At 36.0% G+C, this 25,043-nt stretch overlaps 3 protein-coding genes across 8 annotated transcripts in view; 2 read left to right on the forward strand and 1 right to left on the reverse strand.

Moving 5' to 3' along the window:
* Nucleotides 1-25,043, forward strand: part of FAM185A (family with sequence similarity 185 member A) — a 131,259-nt gene that overhangs the window by 90,021 nt on the left and 16,195 nt on the right. The gene's annotated exons all lie outside the window — the stretch shown is intronic.
* The window catches only part of FBXL13 (F-box and leucine rich repeat protein 13), a 199,536-nt gene that overhangs the window by 61,472 nt on the left and 113,021 nt on the right, over nucleotides 1-25,043 (reverse strand). For 5 of the 6 annotated variants that reach the window (XM_072965169.1, XM_072965171.1, XM_031679768.2 and 2 more), the window contains 3 exons: nucleotides 20,616-20,735; nucleotides 19,720-19,846; nucleotides 57-140 (listed from right to left, as the gene is read on the reverse strand). In XM_072965169.1, coding sequence (XP_072821270.1) covers nucleotides 57-140; nucleotides 19,720-19,846; nucleotides 20,616-20,735 — 331 coding nt within the window. The remainder of the gene's footprint in view (nucleotides 1-56; nucleotides 141-19,719; nucleotides 19,847-20,615; nucleotides 20,736-25,043) is intronic. The other variant, XM_072965168.1, reaches the window with a different exon arrangement.
* On the forward strand, nucleotides 15,241-15,782 carry LOC116281321 (large ribosomal subunit protein eL21-like). The gene has a single exon (XM_072965437.1). The coding sequence runs from the start codon at nucleotides 15,285-15,287 to the stop codon at nucleotides 15,765-15,767; it is 483 nt and encodes a 160-aa protein (XP_072821538.1). The 5' UTR covers nucleotides 15,241-15,284; the 3' UTR covers nucleotides 15,768-15,782.

Raw genomic sequence — 25,043 nt, forward strand, 5'->3', positions numbered from 1 at the left:
GCTTAATTTTCAGTCTTAATTCTTTAAAAAAAAAAAAGAGACCTTAATTATCTTACCTGAATTCCAACATCAGTGATTTTATCACACTCAGATAGAGACAGTTCCTTTAATTTTCTGTGTCTGGAAAGTATCATCAAGCCCTAAAAATATTTAATATAAAGATTATTTGATGATTATAACTTATATGGAAGGTATATTTCCAATAAGATAACAACCATCTATGCAAATTTTAAAAACTTGACTCTGTCTCATATTTCTTTACACTTACCAAAGCATAAAATCACTTTGATTAGGCAACATTAAATAAAATTTTGAGGTTGTCTCTAATGTTTTGCAAAAAGTGTTACAAATCCCAGAACCAGAAAACTTCCTATTTTACCTCCTGTTTCCAGGTAAATGTTGTCTGAATCAATATAAAGAGATCTTAAAGACTTCTAAGCTTACAGCTTTATTTTGAAGACATTCATGAGGCTAATGAATCTGTTTGTCAATAAGTTCTTATTTATGCCTAACCTAAAAATCTGAAAATCTTTGGCTCATTTTATTATGTCTAATTGCTTAGAGAGAGAATAAACAGATCTTTATATAAAGGCCTATAGACATATGATCATTCATCATTAGCTCACTTCTTTTTTCAAGTTAAAAACTTTATCTCTACTTATTTTTTAAAAGCCAATTGTACTTTTAGCCCTTCAATTTTTTATGTGTGGTTTTGCTGGCCCATTTCTCAGTAGCTTCTACCTCAGCTGGCACAACACTCAGATAAGGAACTGACCAATATGCCTTACAGATGCCATCCTCCTGCTTTGCATTCAGGATGCATTACTTGTATAATTCTGTAGGATATGCTTCCTAGACTATGTAGACAGAAGCAGTCTCTTCTCATTCTGTGGCCCCAGAGTTGGCTAGCAGGGAAAATGCCAGAAATGGTATATGATTTCTCTTTTTTACATTTTATTTTCAGGACTGGTTTACATTTGATTGATCTTAAAAATCACATTTGTACTATGATTGAAAATGGGCCATGCCAATATCTTGTTTTTTCCACTGATGCATGTGTTAGGCCCTTTCATTTTTCAAAAACAAAATCTAGATCAAGGGGGAAAAGTGCCTGAAATTCTGCTTGATTAAAGCCACTGCTTAAATTGCAATTTATAATTTCATTTAACAGTTCTGTACACCACCCAAAAATGAAATCACTCCATTTATTCTTTTAATTTTATTGCAAATGTGGATTCTTTTGCTACAACACATTGTTTCTGCCTTCTCAGTTCAAAACAAAGAATGAGCAAACCCTGTGAAGCCATCACATATGGTCTGGGTTCCAGATGTTGATGCTCTTTTCTTCATGTTAGAAGAATTGGAAATTAGATTTTCCCCCAACAGAAACTAAGTTGTTTGAACAAAAAAATCAAGTAAGAAATGCATAGTCTCTTTGCCCTATACCTGATGATAGCTAAATATGTTTTATTATTCTATGTGGAATTTGTCCCATGAAACTCTCTCTGAAGTTTTCACTTCTTTTTTTAACTTCTATGTAACCAAGTTAGAATTTTTTAAGATGAGCTGTAAATGAAGTACACTTGCTAAGTGTGACACTTAACAGCCTGTATTATCTTTACTACTTTATTTAAAATTATTAAAATGGAATACTAATATTAAAATGGAATGCCATGTTTCATCACTGTAATTGTTCACTAAAATGTATGGCCTCAAAATTTAATTAATTAAACATCATTAGCCATTAAGCAAATGCAAGTCAAAAACAACAATGAGATACTACTACACACATTCTACAATGGCTATAACTAAAAGGACAGATAATAAGCATTGGCAAGATGTGAAGAAATTAGAACCCTCATTCACTGCTGTTGAGAATGTAAAATGGTCCAGTCACTTTGGAAAACTGGCAATTCTTAAAAAAATTAAACATAGAGTTCCCATATGATCCAACAATTCCACTCCTAGGTGCACAATTCAGTGTGTTTTAGTATATTGGTAAGTTATACAACCATGACAATTTAATTCCAGAACATTTTCATCACTCCATCTCTTGGGTGGAAAAGAACGTTTCTCTTCCACCCAAGAGAAATGAAAATACATGTCGACCTAAAACACTTGTACTCAGATGTTCTAGCAGTGTTATTCGTAATAGAAAAAAGTGAAACAACCCAAATGTCCACCAGCTGGTGAAAGCATAAATAAATTGTGTTATATTCATACAGTGAAATATCAGTTACCAACTAAAGAAAAAGAAGTATTGATGCGTGGTACTATATAGATGGACACTAAAAACATTGTGCTGAGTAAAAGATGCTAGACCCAGAAGGCTGCATATTGTATGATTCCACTTATATGAAATGTCCAGACTAGACAAGTATATAAAAACAGGAAGTAGATTAGTGGTTGCCTAGGGAGATCCAAGGGGTGATAGTGACTGCTTATGGGAAGTTTATTTTTGGAGTAATGAAAATGTTCTGAAATTACATTGTGATGGTTGCACAACTCTATCAATATACTAAAAACCACTGAATTGTATACTTTGGTGAGTTTTATAGTGTGTGAATTATATCTCAACAATATTTTTTAAAATGGAATTGATTGATGTAATAATTATATAACTAAATACAAATAACTATTCCTACAGTACCCTTCAGTCCAAAATGAATACAGGAATTGATCACTTTTCATCTATTTTTATTAGCAAGCTTCAGACCTAGATGGCCAATCTATTAGCAAGACAGCGACCAAGAGATGTCATGATGCTAATATGTCAGACAAGTCTAAGGCCCTGATGCTGCAAGTAGACACAACTTTGTAACTGAACAGCAACAAATCTAAGCCAGCAGGAGGAAATGAGGCCTCCATTAAAAAATGCCTTGTGCTGTTTGTGGGAGACCAGCTTCTCTGATCAAGCTAAATAATACGTTTCCAGTCAGAAAGATACATTTTTTAATGGATTTTGACTCAGAAGCTTTTCAGATTAATAACTTACAGTATATCAACGCCAGCTGGGTAACATGTACTACTTGGTACCATAAGGCTTATAAACGCTCCCAATTAGAAGGTGTTCTCTGAAGCATGTGATGGTTCCTGTATTTTACAGACTTTCTTTATACCTTAGAAAGTCTTACATCACAGATCTGAGTGAAATTCATTCATTCCTAATTCATCATTCATTTGATAAACATTTATTTAGCATGTATTATATTGATGAGGCTCTGGAATAGAAGCTGGAAGTGTGAAGGTCGATGAGGTGCAGTGTTTACTTTCAAGGAGCCCATAGTCTAGCAGTGAAGACAGACATGTACAATAGATTATTACAAGCCAGTGAAAAGTAAATACTATGCACAGTGGTAGAACCAGTGAGGGAAAATGAGGCTACTATTTTGGGTTAGAGGAGGCTGCATGGAGGAAAGTTATGAGTGGAGAAGTGTAAATTGCTAAGAAAATATAGAGGGAAGGACATTCTAAGCTGAAGGAACAGAATGTGCAAAAGCACTAGGATATGAAACAGTATGTTACATATAGGGAACTGTATAGCATGACATGATTAGATATAAATGGATTTTTAAAAAATTATCTTAAGAGTTGGCCTAAAATTTCTCTTAAGGGAAAAACTGTGAGGTTTGGTTTGGTTTTATTTTGTTTTGTTTTGTTTGTTTTGTTTAATAACTTGTTGAGTGCTTGGGGTAAAAGCCCTGGAGGTTAGTTGTGTCAAGGTTTTATTTCTGAGAGGGATGGAAAGACAAGACAAAAATAAGAAGGAAAGAGGACCCAACATGGTGGAGTAACTGGGCCTCAGTGGGGCAAAGGGCAAGTGGCTACTTAACTTTTCAGGGAACTTGTAGCATCATGAAAATGTAAATCTCCTTCATCTCCTTTGAAAGTCAACCAAATTCATGAATGTTTTACAGGAAAGGTTTATTTTCTCAAAATTCAAAAGGATCTAAACTTTGTAATCAGATGAACACAAAGGAAAGCAGATAGCCTCCTGAAGTCACTAGCATTGCAGGTTGTGTGAAAATGCAAGACCCTAGGAATTCTTAGAAATTCTGGGGAGTACTTCACTCCTTCATAGGCCACGGATTTGAGGGGCCTGGATCTTAGGGGCCCAGGACTCCCTAGTGGAAAATTGGCTTATATTATAGCTCTGGTATCAGGTCCACTGAAGGGAGTATTAAGACTTAAGACTCAAAAGGAAGCAGGCACCAAGTCATGAGAGCCTTGTACATTATTCTAAGGAATTTGGACTTTATCCTATGCAACAGAGATATACAAAACTTTCCTTCTCTACTGGATAAGTGACAATAATGCAAAAATGAATGAGGATATGTTTCAAGAGAGGTATATGGACCACAGAGCAGGGAGTGACGTATTTCAGTTGGAAAGAAGAGGTGGCAGTCTGGGAGAGACTTTCATGGAGGAAGAAGAATTTGAATTAAGCCTTAAAAACTGAGTAATGGTCACCGGGGTTCATGTATCTTTTTGAATTAGAGTTTTCTTTAGATATATGCCCAAGAATGAGATGGCTGGATCATATGGTAACTCTATTTTTAGTTTTTAAAGAAATCACTATATGTGGCTGCACCAAATTCCATTCCCACCAACAGTAATAGAAGGGTTCCCTTTTCTCTACATGCTCTCCAGCATTTATCGTTTGTGGACTTTTTAATGATGGCCATTTTGACTGGTGTGAGGGGATACCTCACTGTAGTTTTTATTTTCATTTCTCTGATAATTAGGGATATTGAGTATCTTTTCATTTGCCTATTGGCCATCTGTATGTCTTTGGAGAAATGTCTATTTAGGTCTTCTGCCTATTCATAAAAGCAACCTAAATGTCCATCGACAGATGATTGGATAAAGAAGTTGTGGTTAACCACCACACACACAATTGAATACTACTCAGCCATAAAACAATGAAATAATGCCATTTGCAGCAACATGGAAGGACCTAGAGATTATCATACTAAGTCAGTCAGATAGAGAAAGACAAATATCATATGATATCACTTATATGTGGTATCTAAAAAAAAAGATGACACAAATGAACTTATTTCCAAAACGCAGGTTCACAGACATAGAAAACAAACTTATGATTATCAAAGGGCAGGAGGGGTGAATTAGGAGTTTGGAATTAGCAGGCTCAAACTATACAATATAGATAAACAACAAGATCCTACTGTATAGCACAGGGAACTATATTCAATAACTTGTAATAACCTATAATAAAAAAGAATATATATATGTATATATATGTGTGTATATATATATAAAACTGAATCACTATTGCTGTACACCAGAAACGAACACATTATAAATCAACTATACTGCAATAAAACTTTTAAAATTTTTTAAAAGGAAAAAGAAAAAAAAAACTAAGGCTTCAACAAGTGAAAGAATATGAAGCAGCCTGAGGAAGCAGCATGAACAAAGACTTCATTTGGAGAGTATAAGTTGTTTGGCAAGTGGTTCAGTTAGGGGTCACTGGAAATAGTGAACACTACACAATGCCAGGAACACGTACATGTACACCAGACAGTTAGGAGGAGACAATTTCTTTGAAAACTATTCTTTTTCCCCAGAATTTTACATCTGGAATTGCTTAGCTATGTAGATAGACATCAGCAATGAACTTACTAGTTATCAAATGTTGGACTGACGTGGGGGTGTGTGTTTGTACTTACTTACTATATGGCTGAGTCATCCTGCTCCAGGCTTAGAATATCACCAACTTAAACATAAAACATACCTCCCCCAACTCTTTATTTTGAAAATATTCAGGTCTACAGATAGGTTCAAAGAATGATAAATGAATACTTAACATACCCTTTACCTAAATTCACCAGTTACAAATATTTTTTTCACTTTTTGCTTAATTGCTGTGATAGCTTAACTAATATTTATGTATGAATATAGTTTTGAAAATATATAAAATATATAGCATATATTTTTAATTCATATATATAGTGTGAACCATTTCAAAATAAGTTTCAGATATCATGATGCATTACCTCTAAATATTCTATGTGTATCTCCTTAGGAATAAGGACAGTGTCCTATGTAACTTTATAGTATTGTGATACTATATAGTATTATGTATATACAGTAGAATACCTAAGATTAACAGTAATACCATACTACATAATAAAGAGACAATATTCACATTTGCTTTTTATCCAGGACCCAGAGTTCACGTATTACATTTGGGTGTCATGGCTCTTTAGCCTCTTTTTTTTCTTTAGATTTTGTCTTTAAAGACATTGACTGTTTTAAAGATCCCAGGCCAGCTATTATATAAAATGTCCCACTTCTGAATTTGTCTGATTGTTCCCAGATTAGATTCTAGGTATACATTGTTTTGCAAAACTACTAACTCGGTGCTGTTGCATCGCATCAGGAGACACATATGTCAGGTTGCCCCACTGTTGTTGCTGCTGCTAAGTCACTTAATTTGGGTGGTAACTACTGGATCTCTTCATTAGCGTTATATTTTTTCCTTTTTATTTAGTAAATAACCTGTGGTGTGATTCTTTGAGACCACATGAATTTCCCAACAACCCTTCAGTCAATGGTTTTAGCATTAATTGGTCATCCTTGCCTAAATCAGTTATTTCGTTGGGAGTTGTGAAGTGCTGGTTTTCTAATTTTATCCTTCCTTCTACATTATTAGCCAGTATTCACTCAAACCTTTTTTTTCATTACCCTTTCCTTTATTCCTTGCTGAATATTTTGGGAGGTACTTTGAATAAAAGATTATTTTAGACATAACTAACTATCCCAATTAATTTTTTGTGTGTTCCCCATTAACAAAAGATGTTTTGTGTCAATTATATCTCAATAAGATAGGTAATCTTTTTATTGAGATATAATTGACATAAAACATTATATTAGTTTCAGGTGTACAACATAATTCTTCAATATTTGTATATATTGTGAAATGATCTCCACAATAAGTCTAGTTAGCGTCTGTCACCATACATAGCTAAAATTTTTCTTTCGTGTCATGAGAACTTCTAACATCTACTCTCTCAGCAGCTTTCAGATATACATTAACTGTAGTCACCATTACATCCCATGACTTCTCTATTTAAGAACTGAAAGTTTTTACCTTTTGGCCTCTTTTACCCATTTTGCCCACCTTCCTGCCTGTGCTAACTACCAGTTTGTTCTCTGTATCTATGAGGGTTTGTTTGTTTGTTTGTATTCCACATGTAAGTGAGATCATACAGTATTTGTCTTTCTATGTCTGACTTACGTCACTTAGCATACTGCCCTAAAGGTCCATCCTTGTTGTTCAAATGGCAAGATTTTCTTCTTTTTATGGCTAAGTAATATTCTACTGTATGTATATGTATATATACATATATGTATGTATACATATATGCCACATCTTTTTTATCCAGTCATCCATCAGCAGACACTTAGGTTGTTTTCATGTCTTGGCTATTGTAAATGATGCTGCAGTAAACAGGGGGTACATATATCTTTTTGAATTAATGTTTTTGTTTCCTTTGGGTAAATACCCAGAAATGAAATTTCTAGATCATATGATAGTTCTCTTTATCATTTTTTGAGGAATTGCCATAATGTTTTCCATAGTGGCTGCACCAATTTATATTCCCACCAAACATGCACAAGGGCTCCCCTTTCTCCACATCCTCACCATAACTTGTTATTTCTTGCCTTTTTGATAATAATGATTCTAACAGGTAGCAATCTTTCATTTTCCCAGATTCCTGTTGAGCACATTTACAAAATGGAGTTACTGTTTTGCTTGATGTATTTTTTTTTAACCCATTTTAAGACTGACCATTTGGTCATAATTTAAAAATGAACCATGTTTTGTATTTGAAACTGAAGTGGATGAAACCTTATTAAACAGCTTAACAATTTGAAAGTAAGATTTAGTCTTTAAAACTTGCACATGTCTTTTCTTCTGAAAGACTACTTTTAGAAAAAGTCTGGAAAGATGGTCTAGGCATTATGGAATATTAACATTAAAATAAAATATAGTGTAATTTATATGACAGCCACATTGCTACAAATCATCCTTGTTTATTATAGTATGTTTCAGTCTGGAAACTGTCAGTGCTTTAATTCAGGCACACCAGAATAGTAAATAAGCATAAATAAACTTTATAATCTGTTCTACATATGATTAAAGAAACAGTCTCTTGAAAAAAAATCTGAATAAAATTACATAAGATTGCACAATTTGTCCAACTTTTACTACATTTTTTCTTTTTCTTAAATCCTCTTTATAAGCACTAGCTTGTAGGCTTTCAAGATTAAAACACTAAAACAAACCTCTCTTCCATAGTCATGAGAGAGACCGTTGAAAAGATATGGAGAAATATGAAAATATGATAAATGATTAACAACTACATAATTATAAGGAGTTTATACAAACTGACAGAAATATTGATACCCTAATATATAAATGAGTAAAGAATCTAAACAGAAGATTCACATAAGAAGAAATAGAATTATGATGGTAATGATTAAATTATTAATATTATTCATATTAAATCTTTTTATATATCAACAAAAAATTATATAAAATATTAACACCATGCATAATTCCTTTACACAGAAAACCAATATGTGAGTCCATTATTAAATCTTTTTGTATATCAACAAAGAATAATATACTATTAATGCTGTGCATATTTCCTTTATAAGAGCCACAACAGTTCTGGGGAGTTTACTGTCTGTTCCAAGCAAGCTGTAACAGCACAAAAGCACCAATGTTCAAACAAAATATTAAGCTTTGAATGTTACTATGTATAAGTATATACATATATGAACAATTTTCTTTTATAGAAATTGATAGATACTTCTGTATCTTCATGTTACTTGGTCCATCTGCAAAGTCTAACCCTGCTGACAGTCTACTGCTTTTTGAAACACCACCTCCCTTGGTTCCCATGACATAACTGTTTCCACACCTACTGCTTTGGATGTTCATTTTTAGTTTCCTTTGTGAGTTTGTCTCCCAAATCCACCCAGTAAGTGTCAGTGTTCCCTGGAGCTTTGAACTTGATCGCTCTTCTTCTCTTTCCCTTCAGCCTCCTCAACCATCTCTACGTCTAACCCAGATCTCTCTCCTGAGCTCCAGATCTTGTCTTCTAATAGTTAATTAGACACCTGAATGTGCCATAAGCACCTCAACCTCAGCACTGTTATTTTCAAAGGACTAGTAATCAACCTGGAAACCACAGATTTTAATGGGTTCTTCACACTCTTTCTGCTAGCTTCAGCAAGTCTGGTTAAACTTGAATGGCTCATGATCAACTTTTCTTTGATTTAGTTAAATACATTGGTCCTTCCTCTGCATTTTGCAGCTTTTATAATCCTCTTCATAGGGTCTAAATTTCTCTAGCTGGGAAATCTATAAGTGTAATCTGTACCATTTAGGATATTTAATATTTGAATGCAGGATATTAGAAAACATATTCTATGAAATAAGATGGAATGGGGTACCCAAGAGTCTAGGATGACTGAAAACTCTGATGTAATTATTGGGGTGTGTAGATCATGAGAAACTTAAAAAGAACAAAATGTCCCTGACAGTAAACATAAGACAGCTTCTTTCTTGCTGCTTTTTTGAGGATAAAATGGATATAAGTTGTTGCGATAGATGGGATAGAATTGGAGGGAGGCTGTTGAAAATCCTTTGTGTAAATTTTCTGCTTTCAGTAATGCTTGAATTGCAGTTTACCTAATCCCTATGATTCCTTGCCAGCCATACTGAGAAACAAGCAAACAAGAAAAGGTGAAGATTCTGAAAGTCAAATGAGTGTCTGTCTGCTTTTTGTCACCCAGGACCAAATGGGTAGTCTGGAGAGATGTGTCCTGTTACTTGAATGAAACATGTTGAAATGGAGTTCAGCATCTTATCTCCAAGTCCTGATCCCTCTCTTAGATTCTTTTTGTGGTTACAGGTACCATCATGTCCACAACTGACCGAATAAAAAACCTGGGTATTACCTATAACTCCTCCTCTCCCCGCTGCTCCCCATATCCAGCCAATCAGTCACCAAGCCTTACCTATACTACTCCTAAATATCTCTCATACATGCCTGTTCTGCCACCACGATCAAAACCTCATTATTTGTCACTGTCATTGCAATAGCTCTCCCACTCTAAATAGAGCTTCCTTACTGTTATGTTTCTGTACACAAATCTATTTCAGTCCTAATACTCAGAGTTCTTCACTGGCTCCCACTGCACGTAGCACATAGTCTGAATCACTTTGTGAGGCACCCAAGACTGTTCACTCTCTGCCCCCCACCTCTTTCTCCAGCCTCATCTTCAGCCACATCCTCTAAATTCTCAATGCTCTAGCAATACAAAGTCACCTGTGGATTCCCCAACAGTAATCCTCTTTCATGTCTCCATGCCTTCCCCCCTGCTTCTTCCCTCACTGAGAGTGCCCTTCTCTTCCTTACCTCCCAAGCACCTACTCAAGCTCTCACCTGCACCTCAAAAGCTGACAAGCGTCTCCTGACTCCTCCACAGAGACAACAGAGACAACAGCTCTCACTTTCCAACTCATCTGTGCTGCCAAGATGCAGTGCAGGGCACACATCACCATATCAGTATATATATCTCATTGTGTCATAGTTCTAGTAAATTATTGCTAAGATATATTGAGTATTTACCATATGCCAGAAACGTATGTTAAATAGTTTACAAATCCTCACAACACTATGAGGAAAGGTATATTAAAATCACTGTTTTAAAGAGAGGGGAATGGAGGCACACAGAGGTTAAATAACTTGCCTGAGCCCTCATTGTGTAGTCACACCAGCAAGGATGTGAAGCCACACCCTGAACTCATGCTGTTAGTAACTTTTAGCCATGTAGTGTTGTTACTCTTGTTGTTTAGCGACTAGGCTGTACCTTGAGACTAGGGCTGTGTCTGTAAATTGAGTATTCCCAGAACCTCGCATAGCATTTGACACACAGCTACAATGAGTAAGTACTTGTAAATGAATGAGTAGTCTACTTATAAAATTATCTGCTTTTATAGACCCAGTTGTCTCTTATCTTGCTGGCATACTCTCAGAATTTTTGGATGGAATCTATTTCCCTTTGTAATTGTATGAATAAGTCTTTCCATTTAATACGTTTCTTTCTGAAAGATTCGCTCTGTTTGATGCTGCCTACCACATTCTTTTAAAAAGAAAGAACAAAACTTTTACTTGGAAATATGTTTTATCTCAATTTACACATCCTCTTTCTAAAATCACTGATAAAGCTATCTTGTACAATGTCCAGGAAAATGTATCTTAACCTCACAAGTAGTCTTCCCTTTTATACTCTGGTTAGCAATTATAATTTTATAAAAATAATTTAACTTTTCTCCTTCTCAATTATTTTTTATTTATTTCTACCTTCTTGATTGTTAGTATGAATTTTCTAATCATATTTCTTTTAAAATGTATCAACCTTTCCAACCTAATTTACTGACCTACAAGTCTGAAGGAAGGCAGGCTTTAGTCACTTACACAAAAACAGGTCCTCTGTATGTTTATGGAGGAAAGGAAAATATGTGTATCTGTTACCTGGAAATAAAGGGACTGCTTGCCTCCAGGATGATGGAGGTTATATCACCAAAGATTACCCTTAAGAGAAGTGACAATCTTAAGTTGGTCACTTTTTTCGCAATGTTTTTTAGTAGGCATTTTATTGGAAACAGGAGATGATTGACTGTAACCTCTATGAGGAAAACCACTATTGCTAGTGATGGGACCAGCAGATTCATATAAGGCTGGGAAAAAGGGCTTGGAGTAGGCTAAGGAGAGGTCCAGCTCCATATGAAAAAGTACAATAGGGCAGACTTCTTATTATGTGTTTTTCGAAAATCAAGGCAAATCCATTTGTCTCTGAGTTACTGTGCTTCCTTTTAACTCCCATTCTTTCTGCTTCTTAAATCCCAAGTGATTTCATGTGCTTCCTGCTTTAGAGGTTTTGCTGCACTGAACCTTAGGCTTTATGTGTGTGTGTGTGTGTGTGTGTGCGCGTGTGTGTGTGTGTGTTCCATGCAGATGGGTGGTCTCTTGAAAGCATATCATCAGATTAAGACATGCAGCTGTAAGCACTCCCACTCCAGCTCAGAACATAGCTAAGATAATGTGGAATTTTTTAAAGTCTTAAGTGTTTTGTTAAAAGAAAGAAATGATACCAGATCCATTTATTCCTATACTCACTGCTCCACTGATCAAGTATTTTACATGCCTCTTATGTACTAGGCATTTTTCTGGGCATCTCAAAGGTGGCATGATCCAGCCTCTGCCTTCAGGAAACTTACAATGTTGTAAGGAGACAGGCATGAAAAAAATACTAAAATATATTGAGCTGATTACTTTATTGGAGGCAATATAAAGTACAGTGGAAACACAAGGTGGGGAGATCATAAGCCTGCCCAGGAGTTCCAGGAGAGCTTCACACAGCTGAAACTTGAGAGATAAGCAAGAATTTTCTAGGCGGACAAGAAGAAAGGGTATTTCAGGGGAATAACTTGCAGAGATGGGTAGGCAAGGAGAGCATGACATGTTTGAAATGCTGTTGGAGAGTCAATTCTGTGTCTCTGGAACTAAAGGTGAAAGGTGGGAATCAGATGGAAGTGAGGCTGCAGAGATAGGCAGGGACCATATCAGGAAGAGCTTGGTCCTCCACATTAGACTGTTTAGACTTTACACTGTAAGCCATGTGGAACTCCTGAAGAAGTCTGAGCAAGGAAGTGATAGGCTCAGATTCGCACAGTGGAAGATCACACCGCAGCAGAGTGGAGAATAGATTTGAGGACAGGTATACATGAGAGGTTCATAAGGAGAAATCGTGCTTGAACTATGACTGTGGTAGCAGGATGGAGAGCAGGCAGGGGGACAGATATAAGACATATTTAGACTACACCAGTTATTGTTAAAGTTCTCACACTGGCTTCTTTATACTCTAGTATATTATTTAGTCATAGAGGGTTTTTTTGGCTAAAAGTATCTGAAACTAAATGACCTTATATAAAATTAAAATTAACATGGAAACCACATGCCAATATTCAGTTAGGATTATTCTTTGTTTGTTTGTTTTGAAATTCAATTTGAAAATGATTTGGGTGCTACCAAAAATTTAAGAGCCATTATTACTGTGAGGCCATCTAGATGTATAACACCCCTCTTAGGAATTATGCTGTAATGTGGTGGAGATAAGATACAGTATATTAGGAACTAAAGAATCCTTTCTTATTTAGAGAAACGTCTGGAGACATTCTCACCATGCGATTTATGTTTTCTTAAAGGATGCATCAGTAAAATAACACCCTATTGATATTGCCTTAAAATGACTTAGATTGAGAGTATGATTTTTCTGATAATTATGGATATGTGAACAATGTTTATTATAGATAAAATTACATCCAGAATATCTTAAAAGGCACTATTAGCTTATATCAAGATGCTATAGCTATTTTTTAGGATCATCAGTGATTACGTGCTCAGCATGTGTCTACCTAAGCACAAGAATGGAAGGAGGAGCATCCCAGGCAGGTCCCATCCAAATACGTATACATGTTTATACAGCATGTATAAAAGTCCTGAGGTAGGAGAGAATTTGGCTTGTCTGAGGAGCTAAAAAGTGGCAGCGGGGCTGGAGGAAAGGAAATGAGAGGAACAGGGACATGAAATGATACTGGAGGAGTAGGCAGGGATCTGCTTAATAAATGTTAAATGTTCTTTCAAATTTTGGTCTTTTTCTGATTTTATTTCTACTTTATTAGACTCCGTTGGTTATTCCCTCAACATTACACACTTAACTACACTTACCTTGTTCTCTTACAACCTTTTTCAGCTTCTATCTTTAGTCTCTTTCATGGATTCATCTTCTTCCCACTCTTTAAATAATGGTGTTCTGTTGTGTTCTTCCTAGGTACACATTTCTCCTTACTCCCCACACTGTCTCTGTGGTTCTTGGCCACAGTTACACCTCCATGTACATGACTTCTATGTCTGAATCTCCCTTCAGGATCTCTCTCTGAAGCCTTTGGCCTGAATATCCCACACAGTCTGATTCAGTCTAATAAAACTGAAATCACCTTTCCCTCAAATCTGTTACTTTTCTTACATTACCTAACTGTTTTGGGGTAGGACCTCCATCCACCCAAAGTCAGATTTTATGGAATCATTCTTATCCTCCCTCCCCCCACGTCCAGGCCCTTATCTTCTACATCTAATCAGTCATCAAGTTCTTTCAGTTTTATCTCCTAAGTAGTCTTGAATATGTTCTTTCCATGCTACTTCTGGCCTCTGACCTAGTTCAAGAAGTCTTCATCTCTTTTCTTTAACAACTAAAATAACTGCCGCTGGTCTCCCCTCATCTGTGCCCCAGAGGACAACCCAAATAATTAAAAATGGGAGGCTGACTATGACTGTGACTCCCCTTCTAAGTGCTACTTCCTCATCCATTGATTCAAGCCCAGGCTCCTTGAGATAGCTTAATACTCCTTCAGTGACATCTCCTTTTCACAGTACATTCCAGGTAGTACTAAGCTCCATAAAGTTCCTTGAACAAGCATGAACTTGTGTGCTTCTGTGTTGGACAGACTGAGTTAATAGATCCTTTTCTCTGCTTTCTCTATCACTCCTGCTACACTATATTTAATTAGCCGTACTTACCCTTCTAAATTGTGCTGTAGGGGACAGATCTTATTTCTATTTGGTAGTCCTACAGCTCATCATTTGTTCCTTCATTCAGTGGGTATTTATCAAGTATCTACTACCCCTAGAGTTCTGGGAAAACAACAGTGAACCAAACAAAGTCTCCATCCTCAGAGATCTCACATTCCAGTGAGGGGACTCCAGGAGGTTGCCTACAAAATAGGCACTCGGGATCTGGTACTCATAGTGAAAATTTCTGCAAATCAGACAAATGAAAGAGACTTCTTAAACCACCATCTAAGCACACTGTCTGGAACATTGCTCTGACTCATTTTTCCTCTAAACAACAAGTATGGCGGTGACTAAGATTGAACTGCCCTAACTGTGGATCCTGTGGTCTTCAGTAAATGGTAATTCTCCTAACCAGTGGAAACATTTTCGCATATACATGGAGATATAACCTTATACTCAACTAATCCTCTGAGGTAAGAAGGGAATGAATAACATCCCATTGAATTAGACATTAAGAAAAAGTTACAGAAAATTTAAGATTTTAAAAGATACTTTAAAATACCATCACGTCTTTCGGCCGGAACCGCCATCTTCCAGTAATTCGCCAAAATGACCAACACAAAGGGAAAGAGGAGGGGCACCCGCTACATGTTCTCTAGGCCTTTTAGGAAACATGGAGTTGTTCCTTTGGCCATATACATGCGAATCTATAAGAAAGGTGATATTGTAGACATCAAGGGAACCGGTACTGTTCAAAAAGGAATGCCCCACAAATGTTACCATGGCAAAACTGGAAGAGTCTACAATGTTACCCAGCATGCTGTTGGCATTATTGTAAACAAACAAGTTAAGGGCAAGATTCTTGCCAAGAGAATTAATGTGCGTGTTGAGCATATTAAGCACTCTAAAAGCCGAGATAGCTTCCTGAAACGAGTGAGGGAAAATGATCAGAAAAAGAAGGAAGCCAAAGAGAAAGGTACTTGGGTTCAGCTGAAGTGCCAGCCTGCTCCACCCAGAGAAGCCCACTTTGTGAGAACCAATGGAAAGGAGCCTGAACTGTTGGAACCCATTCCCTATGAATTCATGGCATGAGAGGTGTAAAGAAAAGACCTGTACTGTACAAAAAAAAAAAAAAATACCATCACGTTAGTAAGCTATTTCCTTCACTTACAAACCCTGTCCTTTTTATATTAGAAGAGGAAAATTGACGTATTTCTTTTTTCTGTAAAATATGCTTATTAACTTCCTAAACAACTTCTATTCATGGGTGACGTAATACATTAGCATTAGCCATTCCAATACAATACATTCCATTTAAATTAGCTGTCTCAATTAAACATCCTTCTTGATTTATAAATATCTATAGTTTTGCTTTTGCTGATTAACTTCTTCCTAAGTATCCATGATTTTCATAACACAATGCCCCGTCACCCACTGCAACCCTAAAGAGCTCTTCTACCTCTGAGGAGTGAATTTCAATGATTTTCTTTCTTATTTCCAGAGCTCTTCTATATCTCTGTAAAGCTGCCTTGCAAATGACTCAAAGTAAACATGCCTGTTTTCCCCACCTGTAGCAAACCTGCTCCTCCCACAGGAGAAGGGGCACAGCTCAGTAAGGGACACCACCATTTATACAGATGCTCAAGCCAAAAATCTGGCATTGTCCTTGATTCCCTCCCTCTTTTCCTGACCCCTATACTCAGTCTATCTCTAGCTCCTGTTGATTCTTTCTCCTAAATGTCTCTCAAATCTGCTGCTCCAGCCCTAGTACCATCTCCCTGGCTTTAGACCAAATACATACCCTCATAACTTTTCATCTGGATTACTGCTTTATAAGTGGTCACTAGTACATCTGTTATTCCCATGTCTATCCAGCACATAGAGCGATCTTTTCAAAATGTCAGTCTGACTATTTTACTGTCTAACTGACAGTGCTGATGAACTTCTATTGCCAACAAGGCAGAGAACAAATTCCTCACTGTGGCTTCTGGGCCCCTCACTAACTGGCCCCTGGCTACCTCTCAGTCATCTCTACCACTCTCCTCACAATCAAACCATACGCAAATGTGCAGATTGCCTTGATGCCACCATACTTTTCAACCTCTTCTCCTTTGTGCAGGCCGTTTCTTTGGCCCACCACATACCCTCTTCTCCTTCTCTTGAAAAAGCAGGTCTTCTCTGACTCTCTGACTCTCTGAGCCAGGTGAAGTTTCCCTTCTGTTTGTTCCCCACACCCATCACACTTTGCAACCACTTGTCCCACACCTGTCTTCCACTAGAATGTGACAGCTAGGAGGAGAGGCCTTATTTATTCATTTCACTATCCCCAGCACCAAGCACGATGTAATCAGAATAAATACTTGTTAACTAAATAAGTAGTGTGAAACTAAAAACTTATTATTGAAAAGAATTGAGACTTAACTAATTATTAGAAAACAGTATTTTTTTCCAATGGCATAACCGGTCACATTTGATTTCTGGTAAATATCTGTAATATTCCAAAGTTTAAATCCTGAATGTTCAGTCTGTCGTCATATTTGCACTTCATCAGACCTACAATCAGGCTGGTGTTTAGCTGCCCAAGTTGACATCTGGGCTGACTCATTTTAATTTGACTGTTTGAGGTTAACTTCCACAGCTGTTGTAGCACTGGACTGTCAATCATTTGGCTTTTAGGTCAAAATTTAACTGACTTGGATAAAGAAAGCAACCTTCAGAAGACTTATTTTTCAGTCTTTTAGCAGAAAACAACCTTGCTTTCTTCTCCTTAGGTGTTCATTTGTAGCTCTCTCAGGTTGTATATATTCTTTTTTAAAATGTGTTTTTACTGAAGTAGAGTCAGTTTATAATTGTCAGTTTCTGGTGTACAGCACAATACTTTAGTCATATAAGAACATACATATATTCGTTTTCACATTCTTTTTTCACTGTAGGTTACTATAAGGTGTTGAATATAGTTCCCTGTGCTATACAGTATGAACTTGTTTAGGTTGTATATATTCTTTATAAGAAAGTAAAAACGGTGAATGGGACTTGGCTGTATTCCTAAGCCTCTAACTTGTCCTCATTTGATAAAGCTTTTAATATATGGTCTTTGAAAATAAAAACTGAGTTTTTCCCAAATGCTAAAACCTAGGGTCGAGCATGTAAGCCTCATTTCATTGATTCAACAAATGTTCACCAGATACGTCAGGCTTGTGATGAGTACTGTGGTGGAATTATATTTTGATGTGTTTTATAATGTGCTTTGATCCTTGTTACCCTATGACCCTTCAGACAACAGCTGGGCATTCTACTTGTATGTGTCAGGGAAGGGTTTTTACAGAACAACACAGGAGAAAAACATCCTAGACTTGTAAGCTTAAAATTCTAAACCCTGAAAGACTTGGAGCATGACATTTTTAAAAGCCATGTAATCAGTTGGAACACTTTTTCCTCCCCTAGATTAGATAAAGATTCTATGCCAAGAGAAAAGACAAGAAACAAGAGAATAGGGGAGAGGAGCAGAGAGGGAAGGAGAAGAGAAGGAAGAGAGGAGAGGAAGAGGGAAGAAAGGAGGGGAGACGGTGGGGAAGAGGAGGGGACGGGAGAGCCAGAGAGAAGCAAAAGAATGAGATGCCAGGATACGGGGTCCTATTCCAGGACTCCTTGGACTCTACTTAGAGAGAAAACTGGAACCTCCTGATAGGTTTGGGGATGTAAGAGTGCCTGAGAGCTTGTTCTGCCTTTCCCTGGTGGTTGTGAAAAGCAACAAGGCATCAGAGTTTTCCTGTGCTCATCATTGTATCAACTAAGATCTAATGAGGAAAGTAAAAACAGCTCTGTTTAAAACTGAAGAAATTTAATTATGGAAGAATTGACTACATAAGTGTTAGAGAACTAAGGAGCCAAGTGGAATAATGACACAGTCTAAAGATTAGCAGCAGCAGGAAGCCCCTGTTGACAAAAGACAACATTGAGAAGACCAGACTTGAATTCACCATGATAAGTTGACTACTTGTAACTGCCCCTGACTCCTCACTCTCATACTATACTTAGATGACATTCCAAGGAAGGGGAGAGGAGACCATCTAGCAGGATGGAGGCTGAATCTAAATTCACTCTTAGATAAATAAATGAAAGAACCTAGGTAAATGAACAGACAGTGTTCTTTATCTAAAAGAGCCCACTGAATGTGTGAGGAAAGATGGGCATTTAACATGGATATCAGTAATGTGGTGAGAACAGAGAGAAAAGGGTCATGTTAAAGGATGCACTGGGGCTGGAGATGCACACAGAGAAGTCCCTGTACTTGCTTGTAAGGTAGGACTTCTCAGAGAAGACCTCAGAGATGGGTGATATTTGAACAGCTTGAAGGATTTATAGGGGTTTAGCAAGCAGATGGAGGAGAGATGCTCACCTCTGTCAACTTACGTCCCTCCCAGGGCTCTGATCTTCCAGGGAAGCCTGTATATTCCTTATCTAACCTCAGTCTTTAAAGTCTTTCAGAAACATGATAAATCTCTGGGTTTATCTTCATTTTGATTCGTAAATGGGGCAGTGCTGGAGTGATAGGATGGAGTGTGACGTGAGTTTCAACTCTGATGAATAGCAGCAGCAACTTGCAGGAAATGAGTTTCTTAAAATGTATCCTTTTGTAGATTTGAAGAGACCATTTCTAGACCAGCTTTGAACTAAAGACATAGCTCTCAAGGCACTCAGATAGTTTTATAGAATGTGCAGTCCACAAGAAAAATATACTTAAGCCATCTAAAACATACCTCCACAAGTGTCTATAGTTGAAACAAATTTCAGGTCTATCATGTAGTACTCTAATCTGTCAGAACTTCCTCAAAATGTTGTATTTTGCAATTTTTTAAAACAGAGAAACAAAACCATTGATTTACAAATAACCTATCACTATTCCAGAAATAATATTCCCAAACTTGCCCTTTATAATCTAATAATTTTAAAAAAATTGTTTTCTCCATTGTTAACAAAGTGGTAAATGATTAGATTACAGAAAATAATAGAAGTCATTGTACTGTTTGAACATTTTTTTTACCTCATTAGTGATGTCTGTTCCAGAGAGATCTACTGATACCAAAGAAAAGATGTTTACGATATGTTCAACTCCTAGGTCAGTCAGATGTTCACAGTTTCGTAAACTCAGGTAGTTCAAATTAGAGCAGCTGAAAGAAAGTAGCATGAAGAATTAATTTTAGCATTTAGTCACACTGTCAATAGCAATTTCTTCATATAAAAACTATCTGGGGAAAGCAAATACTCTTGTAACAAGGATTTTCCTTTTCTTGACATAAAAGTAAGCTTAGAAGTGGAAATAATTTGACATTACGAAGTCAGGTGGAAGAGAGGTCGATTATTATGTAAGGCATTCTTTCTATGATTTCCTTTCATATTGCAATTTCTAATAAGGAAAAAAAAAAGAAAATCACATTCGTACAAAAAACTATCATGTACCACGATGAATGACCACTAAAAGTGCAAAGTTAAATTTCTCACTTATCCCTTACAAGTGTACTACAAGAACTGGACTTGACTCCTTAGTGTACACAAGACCTTTGGCAAGTAAAGAGGATCAAGAATAAACCCACCAGCTAGAATATTCCTTGGGAAAGGCTGGAGTAAAGGTTTATATAGAGATAATATCCTTGAAAAGTATAGAGAAGTTACCCAGGGATAGCTGTTCATAACTTCATGAGTGATTCCATCTCAAAATTTCTCTAAGGTGAAATTAGTAAGAAGCATCTCAGATATAATCAAAAGATTAATTCAGTTTGTGACTCCAATATCTTTTATTTGGCTTCACTGAGTATTGGACCAGCTTCTGGGCATTCCTGATGTTTTCCCAATGGCTTCAAAAATCTATCTCTGATCTCTCCGATCAGCAAATATACAATTACTAATAATATGATGTAAAATAGTATTGTTTTATCATACCACTCTGATAGTTTTGCAATAGAGGCATCACTCAGGTAGATACAGTTACTCAAATTTAGCTCTCTTATCTTTTTGCTCGCAGGACCATCAAGAAATTGCTTTAGTCCCATATCACCAATTCTGCAAGAAAGTAAGAAAGGTTCTGCATTTGATTTTATATATAAATGTAGAATACTATTAAAATAATTCTTACTGTACCCAATACACTCCAAAATAGCAAGGTAATATCTGTATCTGGTATTTTGTCAACATTTTAAAACCAAACTTGATTATATAGCTGTTCCTGTCAGAGAAAATGTGTAAGTGATAGTAATGGGAGAAGTAGTAATAAAAATGCTGTTCCTCTTCCTTTGTTCGTTTATTTAAATAAAACAGATGGTCTGTAAGGTCTCTTCCCTTGTTATCAAGTTAAACGGTATCTGATGCAATCTCTTACAAAAGAAAAAGACCAAATTAGGGATAGGGAGAACCAAGATGACCAGTCAAACCACTGTCAGAATCTTGGAGGAGTTTCCACTAAGTCAGTTTAGCTGAAATGGAAACCTAGTAAGTTACCTGTGGACCTTTTCTTTCTGAAGCAGACAAAACCTGATGCTGGAAGAAGACCTTGACCTCAGTCTTGCCGCACTGTCCTTAATCACACACTCATGTGTCAGCGCTCTTGCCACCCTCCCCACCCCCGCCTCTCCCAAGTAAGTCCCGCTTTATAAATGATTCTCTAAACTGTAGGTAGTCAAAAGGAAACACATTTATAATAAAATGACAACAAAAACAAAGAAAATTGCGAAGTTGTATTATGTAAATGTAAATAAAATTAACAGGATGACACTTTTACATTGAGTTAAAATAGTATGCTAGCAAAAATATTAAACAAGACTAACAGGGTAATTTTATATTGATTAGGTACCATACCCAATGAAGTTAATATGATTGGGTATATAATTCAGGGATCAGGAAATTGTGTACAGAAGAATGATGTAATAATGTAGCAATTTTAAAAATTATATGTGTGTTGTTCATATGTGTGCATGTGTATGTGTGTTATCAAAGAAAAAAATCAGACTGGCCTTGGATTTCTCTTCTGCAACAGAAATACCAAACATATATATATATAAAACAATATGAACAATAATATATCATTATAAATATAAATATATTTTCTGTTACTTTTATGCAGCATATAATATAGCATAAATACAAAATAAAGGAAAAATAATTAGATATTCAAAAAGGACATAATTAAAATACAATTTTGTGGTAGACTCAGCTTTTGACAAACAAAAAGGGGCATATTTAAATAATAGAACTATAATTTTATAAATTTAAATAATACAATTTTAATTTTAATAATATAATTATGTATATATAGATACATATATAGTATATATAAATATAATTAATGTAATTTAAATACCAACATAATCATCTTCCCTACCAGCTTTACCCCTAAATAAAGACCCTAAAAGACAGAAATTGTGCATATTTTTGTACCATGAAGCCATAAAACTAAAAATTAATAACACAATTATAATTAGACTTAAACTACTTAGAAACTTGAATACATTTTAATAAGTAATTCTTAGGTAAAGAAAAATCCAATAAGTTATAAAACTATCTATTTTTCCACAATTATGTATTTCACACAGTTTCGATTAATATCAATAGCATTTTTTCTGAAATGTGAAAAATTATTCTAATGTTCATTTGGAAGAAAAAACTGGCAAAAATAGCTAATAACTTCAAAGAAGACTACTAAAGAGAGTCTCATTCTATTAGATATTAAAATATAAAGCAACAACAATAATAATATTAGATAACATTTGAGTGCTTATTATGAGCTCTGGCTCTGTTCTAAGCACATTACGTGAATTAACTTATCTGATCCTCAGAATAATCCTGAGCACATACTCTTCATTTGCCTCATTTTATAGACAAAGTACTGTGCAAGATTAGATAGAAGGCGCATGAAACAGAAAAGACAGCCTGAAAACATTTATATACACACATACACATAGATATTCACATATGTGTGTATGTATGTTTACATATATGTGTGTATATATATATTTATATGATAATCCAGGAGGCACAGAAGTCAATACAAAAAGATTTTTCAGGTAATGGTCCAAGTTTATGGTCTAACGCAGTTAGTCCTAAACCTGACTGTGCATCAGAAGCATCCATGTGGTTTTTTTGTTTGTTTATTTTTTCCAAAATATACAAGCTGAGGTTCCATCCTTAAGTATTCAGATTCAGTAGATCTGGGGTGGGGCTTGGGCATATGTAGTTTTATTCAGTTCTTCAGATGATTCTGATGCCCTGGAATTTTCACTTTTAAATCATATGTATTTTAAAAATTTATCTTTTCATTACTGATTCCTAATTTAATTGCATTGTTGATACCAATACTATGAAAGTTTTGGGAACTTGCTTTAAAACTTCACAGTCCATTTTTTAAAGGATTGATGTGTGGTTGAGAAAAAATGTATATTCTTTGACTCTCAAACTTCCTGTTTTAGGTGTATCTCTTGCAGATGAATTTTTTAACTCTATCTAAAGCTCTGATATTAAACCTTCTCTGTCTTTTCACCCTATGCTATATTCTATCACATTTTTCTTTTTATTTTTCCACTCCGCTGTCATTTCTTCAGTTATCTTCCAGCTCTGCACATCTCTCTCCAGTGAGTTCTAATCTGCTGGTTAGCAATACATTGAGTTTCTTTATTTCAGTAACTATATTTTTTATTTCTGAAAGTTAATTTTTCAAGTAAATCTAGTTATATTTATCATATTTTTGTTGCCTGCTCATATTTCTGATTCCATTATTTATTTATTCAAACATTTTATACAGTTACTTAATATTCTATGACTGATAACTTTAATGTCTGAATTATTGGGAAGTCAAATTTATGTTGCTTCATAGTGACTCATATCTTTGTACATTTAACAGTCTTTAACTGTGAGCACGTATTTATTTGATCTTAACCTATGGGAATCTTGGAGGTGTAAATAGAAGATGCTTTCCTTCCAAAAAGCTTTGAACTAACTTCTTCCAGAATCCTGGGTGCTACCTACCTAAAACCACTTTGTCCCCCTTGGAAAGGTCCAGACACTCCAGAAGTCTCAGTTTTTTCTCCCCTATCTTGAGTCTTGCTAAAACTGATTCTTTCAATGGCAATGTTGAAATGAACATTTATGCTCAGAGCAGTTCTACCTTTTATGTTGGTTTGCTAGTCACTATTCATCTCCAAGAGTCTGTTCATTGAGAGGGTGGTTCTGAATCAGCATATTGGACATTTCTCTTACTCTTCGTGGGCTCAGCAATGTATTGAAAATATGTTTCATCAAGGATCTAAATTATTTGTAACAAGGAATGTTTTGAAGTATTTTATCAACTATACTACTTGATGCAGAAAAACCTCCATTTATATTTAACATTAGTTAACCTGCAGAAGCCTAAGTGAAATATATGGATGAAATTCAATTTTATTTCACATGTTAATACAGATAGGATTGGCTATTACACACACATACACACACACACACACACACACATACACGCACACATTGTACTTGCATCATGATGCCAACTTGCTCATGAGCTTGCAATCAAGATGCCAGCTAAGGTTTTAGTCATCTAAAGGCTTGACTGAGGGTAGAGGGTCTGCTTCTGAGTTCACTCGTATTGCTATTGGCAGGAGGCCTCAGTACCTAATCCAGGTTTTTCCAATTTCACATCCTGTTTCCCTCCCATTCCCAATCCATAGTGCCTCCCCATCTTTAATAATAGGGAACATGGGTTAAGATTTTTGTGGAGCTTCGCTTATCACTCTGACTTGTCTTATGTTTTCTGAATTGTTAGCCAGTTTCATTGTAGATCAAATGCTATGTTATCATCATCTGGCTGTATAATATTATAAGAATTTACACAGACAGGAGGCTGAGATATCTATTGGGAAAGAAATTTTAGCAGGAAACTGATCCTTGCCAACCTGAGAATACCAGGTTAGAAGCCCAATAGTAGCCTAGCTAAAGAAAGTGTCTCAGTAAGAACTTGTCATCTGTCCATCTGTCAGCAAATGCACACATAGGAGAAATCTAACCTGTACCCAGGAAGAAATGCTTCAGTAAGACTGCAAATCTGAAAGTCCACTTGGGAAAAGACCTATTAACTGAGCTAGCTGTGAGAATCCTCACTAGGAAAGGTAGTCCATAAATGTTCAGTGAATTTATTTCCTCTTACAAGGGCCTGATTCCATATATCCTGAGCTTTCCCTGATAATCTCCCTGCATTACCATATAACCAGTCTGGGTTGGATGCCCTTCCTTTGTTTTACCACAGAACTCTGCTCTTGTCTCTACTTGGAATCCTGACTTTCATGTTTACTTTACTAACCAATGAGCTCCTTGGGGAAGCCTGGAACAGTC

This window comes from Vicugna pacos, chromosome 7 (assembly GCF_048564905.1).
Source record: "Vicugna pacos chromosome 7, VicPac4, whole genome shotgun sequence".
Lineage (NCBI taxonomy): Eukaryota > Metazoa > Chordata > Mammalia > Artiodactyla > Camelidae > Vicugna > Vicugna pacos.

What these genes read in the sequence shown, in the direction of transcription:
- LOC116281321 (XM_072965437.1), top strand. Translation starts at nt 15,285, where the DNA reads ATGACCAACACAAAGGGAAAGAGGAGGGGCACCCGCTACATGTTCTCT.